At 41.7% G+C, this 13,648-nt stretch overlaps 1 protein-coding gene across 4 annotated transcripts in view; it reads right to left on the minus strand.

Annotated features, from left to right (window-relative positions):
* The window catches only part of NAA16 (N-alpha-acetyltransferase 16, NatA auxiliary subunit), a 62,203-nt gene extending 49,269 nt beyond the window's left edge, over nucleotides 1-12,934 (minus strand). The window contains exon 1 of one of the 4 annotated variants that reach the window (XR_005604058.1): nucleotides 12,406-12,934. Coding sequence is in view for 3 of the 4 variants with exons in the window: in XM_039568194.1 (XP_039424128.1) it covers nucleotides 12,406-12,459 (54 nt within the window). In the remaining variant the exon portion in view is untranslated. The remainder of the gene's footprint in view (nucleotides 1-12,405) is intronic. The other 3 variants (XM_039568194.1, XM_039568214.1, XM_039568204.1) reach the window with 3 other exon arrangements.
* Between the last annotated feature and the right edge of the window lie 714 nt (nucleotides 12,935-13,648).

Genomic DNA, 13,648 nt, shown 5'->3' on the forward strand with positions numbered 1-13,648 from the left:
TCAACTCAAATTCTTAAAATAGAAAGCAGAGTTGGAAATCTTGACTCAACAGAACTTTTGAGGAGAATTAATCTCAGAATCTAGATACTCCTTTCAAAATCCCACTTCCCTGGCCTAGTGACTTCCCAGAGCAAGACATCTCTAGACAGAAGACTTTCCTAGTTGCCAATATACACTTTTGGAAAGAAGAAAGAAACCCTTACTATAACCTCAGAAATCGATACAGAGATATCAGGGTGGGAGAATTTACCTGGGTATTAAAAAAATAAAGCATCTAATTTCTACCTGAAATAGTACAGCTAAGGGCTACTTATAGATTTACATAGAATACAATTTACCTAATTACTAGGTAAACTGGCAAACAATGTGGTTCAACTGGGGGAACATACGGAACAAACAAAATGTGAACCTGGGTCCCTTTTCTTCTTTAGGAATATATTACCTAAATCAGTACAGTTTTAGTAATTTAAATCAACTACTGATCACTGCAGTGGATCACTAAAACAAATCTGTTTAAACCAGTTAAAGGCACGCTTGTGTCAGTAAGCATGAAAGTGATTTAAGGTCACTTAAGCTTTTTAACTATAGGAAAACCACCAAACCAGACTTAACTTGGCACCATTTTCAGTTAATATGGAGTATTGTCCTGCTGTAATTTAGACAGCTATTCTCAGGAGAAGCTATGTCATTTCAGTTATGTGCTTGAGTGCTTTAACAGTCTCCCATAGATCATTCCCACTCCATCAATCTTCCAGGACAAAGGCAAAATCTGTGTTAAATTAATATGGAGTATAGTAACTCCTTTGCAATCAGAAAAGATCATCCCATTACTTCACAGGGTAAAAGCAATACAAAAACATACTTATGCTCACTTCGGGGTACTGGCTAAGGTAGCAAAACGAGAGTCCTCCTCCAGTCTGTGGGGAAGGGTTTAACTGCAGACAGTTTTTAGGTTCTTGTTGCCTGAAACTCAAGACACTTGCAGTTAACCATAACTAAGTGCAGATTAAATCGGAGGTCACCAAAATAAACTCTCAAAACAAAAGAGAGCTAACCTTGATACTAGATCAGGTTGATCTGCCTGACTGGCTTCTGGCAGCATGGCCAGAGAGCTCCCATCAGAAGCAGTTATAACATGGGAACTCAATTCACATTTAAACAACAGCAACAGAAAAGCTCTGAGATTTTTTTTAAACTGAGAACTAGTTTCAGCATCTTTTACTGGAAAAAATCTAGGTTGTGGCAAAACTTGAGGGGAAGATGAAATTCTCCTATCCATCATCTAAGATGCTTAGTATCATTTTTTAAAGAGTCCTAGGAAAATACCAACAATGTGCCAAGTATGCTTTCTAAACTTATTCAAGCATGACTAAAAAAGTAGCAATTGTGAACATTCATCCACAGTTCTACAACTCTTGCAATGTTGAGTGAAACCCCAAATATACAGCAGTGCTTAACCAGAAGCTATTTGAGTCAAGTGTGCACTTAAAATAGATTAACTGCTGGAGAAAATTAGATCCATTATCCTCGTGCTGACATTTTTATCCTATAGAGTTCAGTCTCAGGCCTAGAATAAGAACTGAATTGAAGATAATTAGAGACAAATGTGATTTTTGGAGAATAGACAAGATCACATTTTCTAAAGCACAACAGATGAATGGGAGAGAGAAATTAATGCACTCCACACTGAGAGGAAGCGCTAAGTTCAATTTTCACAGTTTTTTGGCTTGCTGATAAGACAACCAGCATCTTTAGTTTAGGTTGAGAGAAGACCTCTTAGTGCCCCAAGTCCAAACTTTAATCCAGTACTGCCAAGTCCACCACTAAACCATGTCCCTAAGTACAACATCTATGCATCTTTTAAACATCTCCAGGGCTGGTGATCCAACCCGTTCCCTGAGCAGCCTCTTCCAATGCTGGACATCCCTTTCAAGTGAAGAAATTTTTCCTCATATCAAATCAAATTTAAACTTCCTCTGGTGCAACTTGAGGCCACTTCCTCTTGTCCTGAAGATTCTGGGAGAAAAGACCGACCAACCCCCATGTTGCTAGAGCCTCCTTTCAGGCAGTTGTAGTCTCCTTTTTTCCAGGCTAAATAATCACAGTTCCCTCAGCCACTTCCTCATAAGACTATACTTGTACTCATAACACTTGACAGTAAACACTTTAGCTGAAAACCAGAAAGCATTTGACCACACCTGCTTGTTACTAGACGAAAGAGGGTCTAACTACAGAAACATAAATAATCAGTACAAAATGCAACTTTATGCAATTCTCCACTTATGGGTCAAGTCTTGCTGGTTAATCAAAGAGTGGCTTCCCAGCCCCATTTCCTCCAAACACATATGTGAACATGCATTTGCAAACGAGTTTTGTATTTATACAAATATCCAATTGGTTTAAATGTATACCAATAGAAGAAAAAAGGGTTTTGCTCAGAAATACGAATTATTTCTCATCATATATATATATGTATATATATATACACACATAGAAAGGTCTAAAGATTCAGTACACAGACAAGCCTGAAGCTTTTAAAGCATCCAAACCTTATGAAAAGGCTACTTTCAAACTTTTCTGTCCAAAAACTGCAGATGAGCACACCATGCTCCACCTGTATTTTGTTTATAGAGGACCAGAGTTTGACGGCATATGATACCATCTCATTCTGTAGCACAGATGGGCATTTCATAGTTGGGAAGCCTGATGTGTTCTCAAGTTTTTTACTTATCAGGACAAATGTAGCTGAAATGCATTCACTAGTATCTGTCCCACTGCATTAAGACTTTGGTACACTAAAAGCTCAAGTTAATATGCTGAGTTGGGGTTTTTTTTTAACTGCCTTATCTGTTGTGCTTAATGTGATGCTCCCCCATCACCTCTTTATGGCAACCATTTCCTGCTAAAACTAAAGCCAAATCATGAATGTTTACAGACTTGAAACCTCAAAGGGAAATTGTGGAAAGGCCAAAATGTTATCCAGAACTTTTGCTACCAGATGTTCCTGGAAGGATGCTACCTCATCTGGCAAAAATCTCATTTATTCCCCTTTTCAACACTAACTCAAAGATATAATCTGCTTGTAGACTGCCATACAATTAAGCTAGATACCATTTAATGTACTTTCAGGTTAAATATTAAGTGCCTCTACACAGATGTCAAACTGGCACTGCATCTAAGAATTGCAATTGTACAGGTAAAAAATACTACTAAAAAGCATACAACAATGAAAAACAAGAAAAGACTTGATTCCTGTATTGCTGATGTGCTTTGCTGCACCTACTTAGCAAAACACCATTCATAAATTCTATTTTTTTGTATGATGCCATTTTGTTTAAAAACCTAAAATGCCTTCCACTATTAAGTATAAACAGAATCAAGGATCTGAATCACTAGCATTACTTGTAAAATAAAAGGACTTCACATATCACTACTCAATCACATGTGTCATTTACGTCTTACTTAGGTTTAACTACTTACAACATCAGGTTAGTAGAAGGATGATTTTACAAACTATGTCTCCCTAGACATAGCATCTGCTACTTTGAAAAAGACCCTGCATTGAAAGAACAGTTACATTTTTCACATACATAGTTTAATACACAGGCAATTTTATGGCTGAAGAACATCCCATTATCTCAGACATTAACACTCACTTCCAAGAAGTCATCTTAACAAAAAATCTCAACTGGCGACTCAAAGAGACTGCAGCAACCAATTTCCTTCCTCACTCCATGGCCCCAGTGCCTCTGAAGGTATTTAAGTGATGAATTATTTCACAAAGCATTCTTATGTGAAGGCTAGATAAAGAGTAGTATCACACTCAAAGAATGAGGACACCTATTGCATCAAACCAAATAGTGCTAAACACAGTAATCAGGCTTCCCTGGTCACCTTAAATGTTTTAATAATTTAAAGTTGTTTAAGATGGTCTGTGACTGTAACAAAGCTGCAGTGAAGTTCAGTCCAAATTGTACACTGACCCATCCGATGGTGAGCTTGTGTAAAGAGAGCTTGTAAGAAAGATGGGGACAACGCATTAGCAGGGCATCTTGTGATAGGATAAGAGGTGATGTTTTTACACTAAAAGATCAATTCAGACTAGACATAAGATGACATTTTTATGATTATAGTGGTAAAACACCGGAATAGGTTGCCCAGAGAGGTGACAGATGACTCCTTCCTGGAAACATTCAAGGGGTTCTGAGCCACAAAATCTAGTTGAAGATGTCCTTCCTAATGGCAGGAGGGTTGGACTACATGGCCTTTAAAGGTCCCTTCCAACCCAAGCTACTCTGTAATTCTATGCGCAATTTCTTTAACAACAATACTGCAATTTAAAAATTGGTTTTGCTGTCTCTCAACAAGAACTTATCAAACCCAAAATCCAAACCATTACCAACATATTTTAACATTATTCTCCAATCCTACCTGTACAGCCCACATTCTGTTAAGACAGGTCTGCACATCAACAGTCTTTCTTGCCAGAAACATGATAGAGCATCAGAACCACCAATAAGAAAAATAAGCATTTCAAACCAATTAAACAATTTTAACATAACTGAATAAATACAGCTTCAAGTTTTATTAGAAGAACAAATGATAGAAACATTAGGTTGGAAAAGACCTCTATAACTGTCAAGTCCAGCTGCCATGTTCTCACTAAACCGTGTCCCCAAGTACCATATTAACATCCCTTTGTAAATACTCCCAGGGTTGGTGACTCAGCCACTTCCCTGGGCAGCACGTTCCAGCGCTTAACCATCCCTTTCAGTGTGGAAATTTTCCCTCATATCCTATCTAAACCTCCCCTGATGTAACTTGAGGCCATTTCTTCATGTCCTGTGACTTGTTACCTGGGAGAAGACACTGACTCCCACCTCAATACCACCTCCTTTGAGGCAGTTGTAGTGAGTGATAAGGTCTCCCTTGAGCCTCCTTTTCTTCAGGTTAAACAACTACAGCTCCCTCAGCTACTCCTCAATTAGACTTCTTTAAGACATCACTTGTTTTAGTCTTCCCTGTTACTGTACTTCCATATAAACCTGCCTGCAGAACTCTCAGCACTTTCAACATTCTTCTTGCCAGGTAGTGTCTTTGCTCCTGTTGCCAAGATTTTTTGGTGTAGTACTCGGGGGGGGGGTGGGGAGGGAGGGGGGAGTGGCAACATCTAGGATTCATTAAAAAAAATTACTTGCGTTCTCAATGCTGTGCAACACTGATGGAAGTGCTGCTTAAGGAAGGAAGCCAAGAACTAAATGTGGAACATCAGAGCCTAAAGAAAAAGGACAAGGCTTACACATCAAGCCTTATGAAAAGAATGCTGGAAGTCAGTTATGCTGGAAATCTCCCCCAGTCACAATGGTGATCAAGTTCAGTAGTAAAAACCCCTCACTTATCAATGACACTGATTCTGATCAGCTCCTTTTCCTGGGAGCTATCTGACAAGTACTTTGGGGCTGACCAAATTACTGATACAGATTTCTGACCAAAGCCAAGCACAATCAATACAGGAACATCAGCACACTGTCAGTATACTTAATTGGCATTTAACACTTGGACCTTTTAAAAAGCCTTGTTTTATTGCTCATCTATAAAACAATGTCATCAACATATAACAGATGATCTATTTTTTACAGCAGCTGATAAAATCAGTTGTCTAAGTACATTAGATTTTAGGCAACACTCAGTAGCTACTACTTCTAAGCTAATAAATAATTATTAAATTATTCACCAGTTTGACAGCAAAGTCTGTCTTGTTTGAAGGAGTTCAGCATCTGTGTTGGAAATGCTCCTTGTATTACAAAATATACAGATATCTGCAAGTACCATGATACCATTGAAGTTCAGAGACAGACTGAAACCTCTCCATGATGTTTTCCAAACAGCATCCCTCTCCCCACACTGATTTCAGTTTGTCGATGTTTAAGAGAATGAAAAAAAAGTATCAGCTGGAAGGGGCTTTGGGTGATGGAGGCCAAGAAAGCTCTGTCTCAAGCATCTTAAATTTCTAGTCCCAGGGCAACCATTCCAGAATATTAACATGTTCATCTAGCCATTGTCCATACCTTACCAGGATTTTGAATATGCATGGCTACCCCATGCCTGCTCTTACTCTGCCGGTAAGAGCAGTTAACCTCATCATCTGAAATAAAAAGAAGACAACCTAGATACATCCTTGCTTGCTTCGATTGTCAAAATGGACAAGCCACATCATTCTTCCCCAGACCTGGGGACTTAGGAACACAGAACAGGGCTGAGTCAGAACACAGACAGTGGCGTACAACAGAACAAGCAACCAGCACTACATGGTGGTAACATTTTGACCAATGTATTAATGTCACAGTAATATCTGTTTTCGCTATTGTGATACTCTGTATACAGCAGCATTTTTGTCCCTTAACCAGATTTACACAATTACTCAAATAATCAGAAGACACAAAACTTGTTACATAATGCAGCTGGTAGTAACAGCTGTAATCACTGCTGTTTGTATTCTTTATTATTGGCAGAATAAAATTGATATTGTATTTATTATGGGAAAGAGCATGTATGGTAAGAAAATGTTTTTTTCACCATTTATTGTCATAGACATCTTTAACAGCCCTATAAACTACAACTCCTTTAAAAGGGGAAGCTATTATCAAAAAGCTTGCCTTAAATTAAGACCTAGTGTAATTTCATGCTGTGCACATACACTCAATACAATTTGAATTCCTAGAATATCTTTTACTTCAAAAGGGCAGAAACAAGAAAACAGAGTAGAAAGAGCTCTTGCTGGCAAGTACTTAGTGTTTGTAACTTTCACACTGCTTGACTTAATAGAGTTCTCTCTCCTGTTTATGAACACGTGTGCCCCTGCAAAGCAAAAACCATAACAGCAACACTAGAAATGAGAAGTCATAGGCCCGTCAGACATTTTCCACTAGTTTTCAATCCGCACTTTGTGCAGAAGTACCGAAGAGACTAATCTGCCACGTCTCCTGGGATGAATCGCAATTTGCTTAGCAAGAACTCAGACTAAGCAGGTGGCTCCACAACCTAGTGAAACTGCATCTGAGAGTTAAGTAAATGAAACTATGAACATCAGCACTGTTTTGTGGGATCTGATACAATACACACTAAAATAAACATCAGGCTTCAAAAGTTATGATTTTTTAGGCATCTTCAAGCAAGTTCAAGATAATTACCAATGCAAGCCTTCAACACTAATTTAATCTTGACATTCCATACTTAACAACACAGTGATTCAGCCAAAAATCGCATGAATCACAACAGATCAGAGCAGGGATCAGACACACCTGGAACAGGCCACTAGAGGTAAGATACAAGTGCTGGATGCAGAGAGAGGGGCTTATGAGTAAGACAAGCACTACTGCAGCTCTCACCAGAATGTTCTCAGCCTCCAGTTATTGGTGCCTCACCAACACTCCAGGCAAAAGGGTATATCTTCACACACCCAAAAAGAGTAAAGACGGTCCCCACCATGCACCTCTCAAAGTGTCCAAGTTTTTTATATGGCTAATACATCATGCAGCAAAGGGTTCCACAGTATAACTGCCTCTATGTTAACAACTTTTTGTTGGGAGCCTGCTACTTTGTAGCCACCATTTCTACCAAAATCAAAATAAATCACAATAGCTTGGAAATAGATATGTCCCTACTTAACTTCTCCAAGTTGCTCGACTGGTCAATCTTCTGTTAAGTTCCTTCTCCCTCTAGAAGGTAATTTCATACTCCTTCTGAGGAGGCCTGGGGGCAGGACAACAGGAAAGAGCAAAGCACACTGCCCTGCAAATGTAGACTTGTAGTGCACTTGGGCAGTGGCATATCAGCATCTTCCTTTCACCAGGATTCACCAGTTTTCAGTGTACAGGGAAACTGTCTTAAGAGAACTTCAAACACCTCTAAAAATCTCAAATCTTAAGAGCAATCCATCTCACAGCCCATACTAGGTCTATATTAAATTAGGATTTCCAAGTCTAACATTGATCTACAAACAATTTTACTTGTTATGACTCAACTTCCTTCAGAAACATGGAAGTTTTCAGGTGGGCTTCATCTTTTGTGCCACAAATAGTTTAGAACTGAACTCTTCTTGCCATTCAGTGCTTGTTCTGTTCCACATGAACAGCCAAATAAGAAAAAATTGCAGCATAAAACACTGAAAAATTACTATTTTTTAAAAGAGAAGTATGAATTAAAGTCCAGAGTGAAGAAACAACCCACAGCATTCCACAAAAGCCTGCTTTCTGAGCCTTGCATGATGACCTTCACAAACTCCTTTTAAAAAATTGAACCAAGAATATCTATTTGGGATAAAGTTGTCTCCAAATGAGACTCTCTCAAATCACTGACAAATGTGAAGTGTGACTTTGCCTTACAGCAGTCTTACTGACTGTTACCATTAGCCTGGCATCTATCTTCCACAATTCTGTCATTTCAGTAGTTTGCAGCTGGCCAGGCATCCTCACCACCTCGTTTGAAAGACCGTATCAAGGAAATCGCCTACACTCTTCCAAGGCTGCTTGTCCTTAGCAGCACAAGTAACAACCACACCAAGAATCAGTCTTAAGTTACACCAGAAGATTTTAAGTGACTGCTCCAAACTCCTATCTTTAAAAGGAAGAGATCTTTAATGTTAGAGACTTCAAACTTCCACTGCTCCAGTAGTGGATTATAATGGCTACCCTCAGCTATGGTATTTATCTCATTTGGGAGGCCCTAATTAGCGTAACAACATAATTTCCCAATTATTAAGTTTAATAGCTCAGTAACTCCCCCATGTCATTCCTAGGAGACTGACTAGTTGCATGCTTATAAACCATTATTATTTCATTAAATAAATTTTTAAAAAGCTTTTAGAATTCTGTGCATAAGAATTAATTTAATTAAATCCTACAAACACCTGTATATTTATATTTTATCAAAGAATAAATCTCTTAAAATTATTGAAAAAGTTGTAGAACAAAAAGGACATAACAAAGAAAGTGAAGAAGTCCTCAGACAAGGCACTTTAAATAATTTCTAACATTTCCTTACCCTCAGAAATGGAAAATACATGCCTGAATGAACTGAGCAGCCACAAGTCACTGCCACAAAGCTATATACTTGCAGACTTGTTGTGTCTTATTAGTTGAAGTCAGCTGCAGTTAAAGCAGCAAACCTTATTTTATGCAATACTAATATGTGGAATTTGCTAAGAAATCAAAGGATTAGTCATTTACAGGCATGATACTATCCACAGTTCTACGAGGCATGAAACAAACATCAGACCATACCTTATACTGCATGATCCTGGGCTGACACCACTACCTATTGGAAGACAGTAAGCATTTCTTAAAAACAAAAACAACTTGGCAAGTGAGCCATGAAAGCATGACAAGAACCCCAAGGCTTTCCTCTAAAGCACTTACAAAGATTACTGCCATGCCCTGTCCACACAGAGCTGATTTGATTCCATAAAACCAATGTTTAAGAGTAACTCTGAAACAGTTTATAGTACGGATTCTTGGGTGAAGGAAAAAAAAAAAAACCATCAAAGCTGCTTCAACTGAAATATACTCTGAAGGCAAGTTTACAACTCAATTTCAAATACACAAAACAGAAGATCTGGCTAAGCTTACTAGAAGTAAACACCAAATACACGATACCAAACTTCAACCCTAACAAGAAACATTTCTAAGTTACCATGAGTATGCTTAGTTTAGAGTGCATCTGCCCCATTCACTTAAGTCACCTGAGCTGAAGACTGACTTTAATTGGCAAAAAACACACCAGCATTCCTGTATTAATTCTTATTTATGATGCTTTTCTCCTTCCATGAGAGGGGAACATATGCAAATACTTCATCCATGCCTTCTGTGAAGTGGAAGACAGGAGCTTGAAGTTGCTCAGCCCCTTCCTCCCAAACAACATCACACCTGTAAGCACCAACAGATCTTCCAGGGAAGAGCAACTAGACTGAGAAAGTCTCTGCAGAGGAGTGGAAGTACGGCCTAAGAAACAGAACAGAACTGGAAGACAAGATGGAGCAAGAAAGGAGTTTTAGCACTACCTTACAGTAGTCCTGATCAACTAGAACTACTACCTAGGCTACAATTGCTATTACTTCCCTAATCACCTAACTGCTAGTTTTAAGTCAGCTTGTTCAAGCACTGCCAAGTGTGCAAGCACACAAACTGACTGATGTGGCCCTAAAGACTATTTACTCAGCTTCTTGAGCAGACTTCCCATCTTACGTTGAACTCCAAGAGGCCACACTAGTCAGGGCAGCTCTGACAGCTTCGCTGTTACACAGGCATCTTGTTCAGATCACTGATAACCTGTGTCACATGTTACATACGCACCAAGTCACTGCAAAGGATTTCTCATGGTCTTCAAATGAGTTTCTCATTTCACAACTGCTAATTCTCTGCAAAGTGTTCATAAAAATACTTAATACATGAGTACAGTTTCCTTGCATCTGTTCCAAGTGATTAAATCACTACATGCTTGTAGGGTCTTATTATGCAGCCTCCCACATAATCCCTGCCCTCAATATTTAAAATTACTAGGGATGCTATGGGCATTTTAAGTATTCTGGCAGTGCCAAAGTAAGCAAAAGCTGGTTCAACTAAAGAGCCTTTAGCACCACAGGCTATACTACTACACAAAAATACTCTGAGACATGTCAAGCAACCAAAGGGTTCCACTTGTACAACGCTGACATTAGTATTCCAGAAAGAAGTGCACCATGAAAGAGTTGGAGCTAGCTAGAAAAAAGTAATAAGAAATTAAGATTCAAGAAGTGACCATATATGAAGAGATAAGGCAGGAATTTTGTGATCAATACTTTAGGAACTGCAACTGGCCACTACACAGCACCAGTTAAAGGCTTCTGAAAGTTTTACAAAGCACGTAAATATCTGTATGAACGTCACTGAAGCTTAATGTATCTATTCTCCTTGCCTAAGCACTAATTTCAAAGTTTTATCCACTGTTTTATATATATATATATAAAACTGTCTAAAATATGGTCTTCAGAGAAGCCATGCTATAATTCAATCAAAAAAAACTTTAGAAGTGGCTGCTACTGTGAACTTGTCTGCTGCTAGTAAGAATAATCATTTAACTGTTCTAATATTAGTCACTTATTTTTAGCAGAGAGAAAGAGGAGTGCTAGAATGACTTACTAAGATGCATACCATAAGCATGCAGTAAGCAACAAATCCCCATTAAGAACCATTAAGTTTTTTAAAACCTACATACTACACAAAGCAGGCAAAAGAAAACAGCTCTGAAGCACCTGCTGAAATACACCCGCTCCATACAGAGTACACGGGCTTACACACACTGAGCTCAGCTTCCTGAAGCCAAAATGCCCACTTTTGGACCACAAAGTATAGAAACTAGATAACCAATTCAGAGAGAATTAAAGAAATCCGTGCCTGCCAGCAGGATTACTTAGTGTGCTGCATAGACGTCCTCTGCCTGCAGACTGGTAAACTGACACAAAACACCTCAATTTTGTTGAGGCGGGAACTCCATTACTATTACGCTGACAAGTTCATGAAAAGGGGAGGGTGGTGTTTTCTTGTCTGGGGAGGAGTGGGGGCTTTTTCTTCCTATAAAGTGGTAGCATGATAAAGTATACAGTGACTGAGTTACAAACTCACAGCTAAGGTGAGCTCCTCCTTCTTCAAAGTTATCTCAGAAACACTAAATGTCTTTTGCAACATTAAATCTCAAAGAGCTGAAGTAGCCCAGCACAAAGGAGTTGAGACAAGTCCTCCAAAGGACGCACAGAAGCAGGATACTTCAATCCACCAGACATCTTCAACTACACTCAAAACTGCTGAGCGAGCGAACTACTTTTAACCCGGTCCCTACAGCAAACCCGACGCTCTCGCTGGAAATGAAGCACCGATGGGAATCAACCAAGCAACAGCAACCCCTGCTACGCTCGCACCGTGCTTCGAGGTCTTCTCCTTCCGCGCTGCGCGGGGAGGGGAGCGGCGGCGCAGCCCGGGCTGGCTCCGCAGTCCCCGCGGCGAGCGGGAGGAAGGCGCTCGGCGGCCCGGAGAGGCTGCCTAGCTCCCTCCCTCCTTCCCACCCTCGCCCGGCCAGGGGCCACACCAGCCCTTCCCGGCCGCCGACACGAGCAGCGGCCGGCTCGCCCGGCCTGCTCGGCGGGCCCCAGACAAAGGAAGGAAGGAAGCGGGGACGAACCGGGGCGAGGAGGCGACGGCAGCCCGGCTCCTCCCGGGCGAGCGCGGCCGCCGCATCCGCGTGCGCTCAGCCGGGGCCAACTCCGGCGGCGGGCGAAGTGACCCGGAGGGTACCGAGCGAGGCCGGCGTGCGAGAGGGAAGAGGAGGGAGAAGCGGCGGCGGGAGGAGGAGAGAGGAGCGGGGCCGGTGGCTCACCAGGATCCGCTTGAAGAGGTTGCTCTCCTTGGGCGGCAGCGGCACGGACGGCATGGCGCGGGCGGCCCCGGGACAGGCACGGCTGGCGGGGGGTGGGGGCGGCCCGGGAGGGGCGGGTGTTGGTACGAGGGACGGGAGGAGGGGGAACGCCGGGGAGGAAAAGCCCGAACTCGGCGGGGCGGCGGCGGCGTCTCTTTAACTCATTGCCCTGCGCCGCCCGCCCTCCCCGCCGGCTCCCCCAGGCCCCTCTGCGCAGCTGCCGGGGCGGCCTCGCCGCCCGCCTGACGCTGCAAAATGGCCGCCGGGGTCCCCTCGGCGCAGGCGCAGCGCCGCTCCCCACCACAGACCCTCCGCCCGGCCGGCCCCAGGGCGGGGAGTGAGGGTTCCCTGAGTGATTTTCTGTGCGATTCCCGGAGTGTCGGCTGAAGCGTCCCTTTCTCGGCGCTCGAACAGCCTCTTCGGAGAGCCAGGCTGCCCGCAAGCCTGGCAGGGAGGCGGCGTTGGGAAGGAGCGCAGCCTCTGCCGGCGGCGGGGCTCGGGGAGGCTCTGCGGGCTTGCAGTGCCCTGGCTGGTATTTAAGGAAACAACAGCAAACTTGGCAGCCAGGCTGTGAGCAAGCGGGGACGGCCCCCGTCGCATTAAGGCATTTTCAGCAGTTGGTTATGTAAAACTTCCCGACACCATCGTGCGCCCATAGAACAGCGGCGTTTATTCATCGCTTGGCTCCTTCATCGAAGGTCTAAGGTCCTTTTTTTTTTTTCTTGTTACTCCCAAAAATCGTTCTTAAAAAACAAAACATAACCAAAACCACCAACAACCAGGAACACTAAAACTACATGGCCTGGGGCATTACACAGAAGGAAAACTGGTTAAACTGTCAAGGTTACAACCAATTTCATCTTACAGGGAAAATAAACTAGGTGACTTAAGTTAAAATCTCTGTTTACGTAATTAACCTTTAAAAATATTAATTATATTGTGGCATTTATTTCTAAGTATCTTAGCTCTGTAATAATATGGTTACCCACCTACAGTCGCAGATGATGAACGATAGATATCCCTAAGTAAAGCAAGTGCGTGTGAAACAGTAACTCACAAGAGCCAATTAGAAAATCTGTGCACTGAATATATTTTACTTGGTACTCGGTAAGTAGATGTCTATGAGACTGAAAATCCCAAGCACCACGTCCTTGACTTGACACAAGCCTTGCTGAAGCTGATGACATGATAGCTGCTTTCCTTT

The sequence above is a fragment of the Corvus cornix genome, chromosome 1 (assembly GCF_000738735.6).
Source record: "Corvus cornix cornix isolate S_Up_H32 chromosome 1, ASM73873v5, whole genome shotgun sequence".
In the NCBI taxonomy this organism is placed as follows: Eukaryota; Metazoa; Chordata; class Aves; order Passeriformes; family Corvidae; genus Corvus; species Corvus cornix.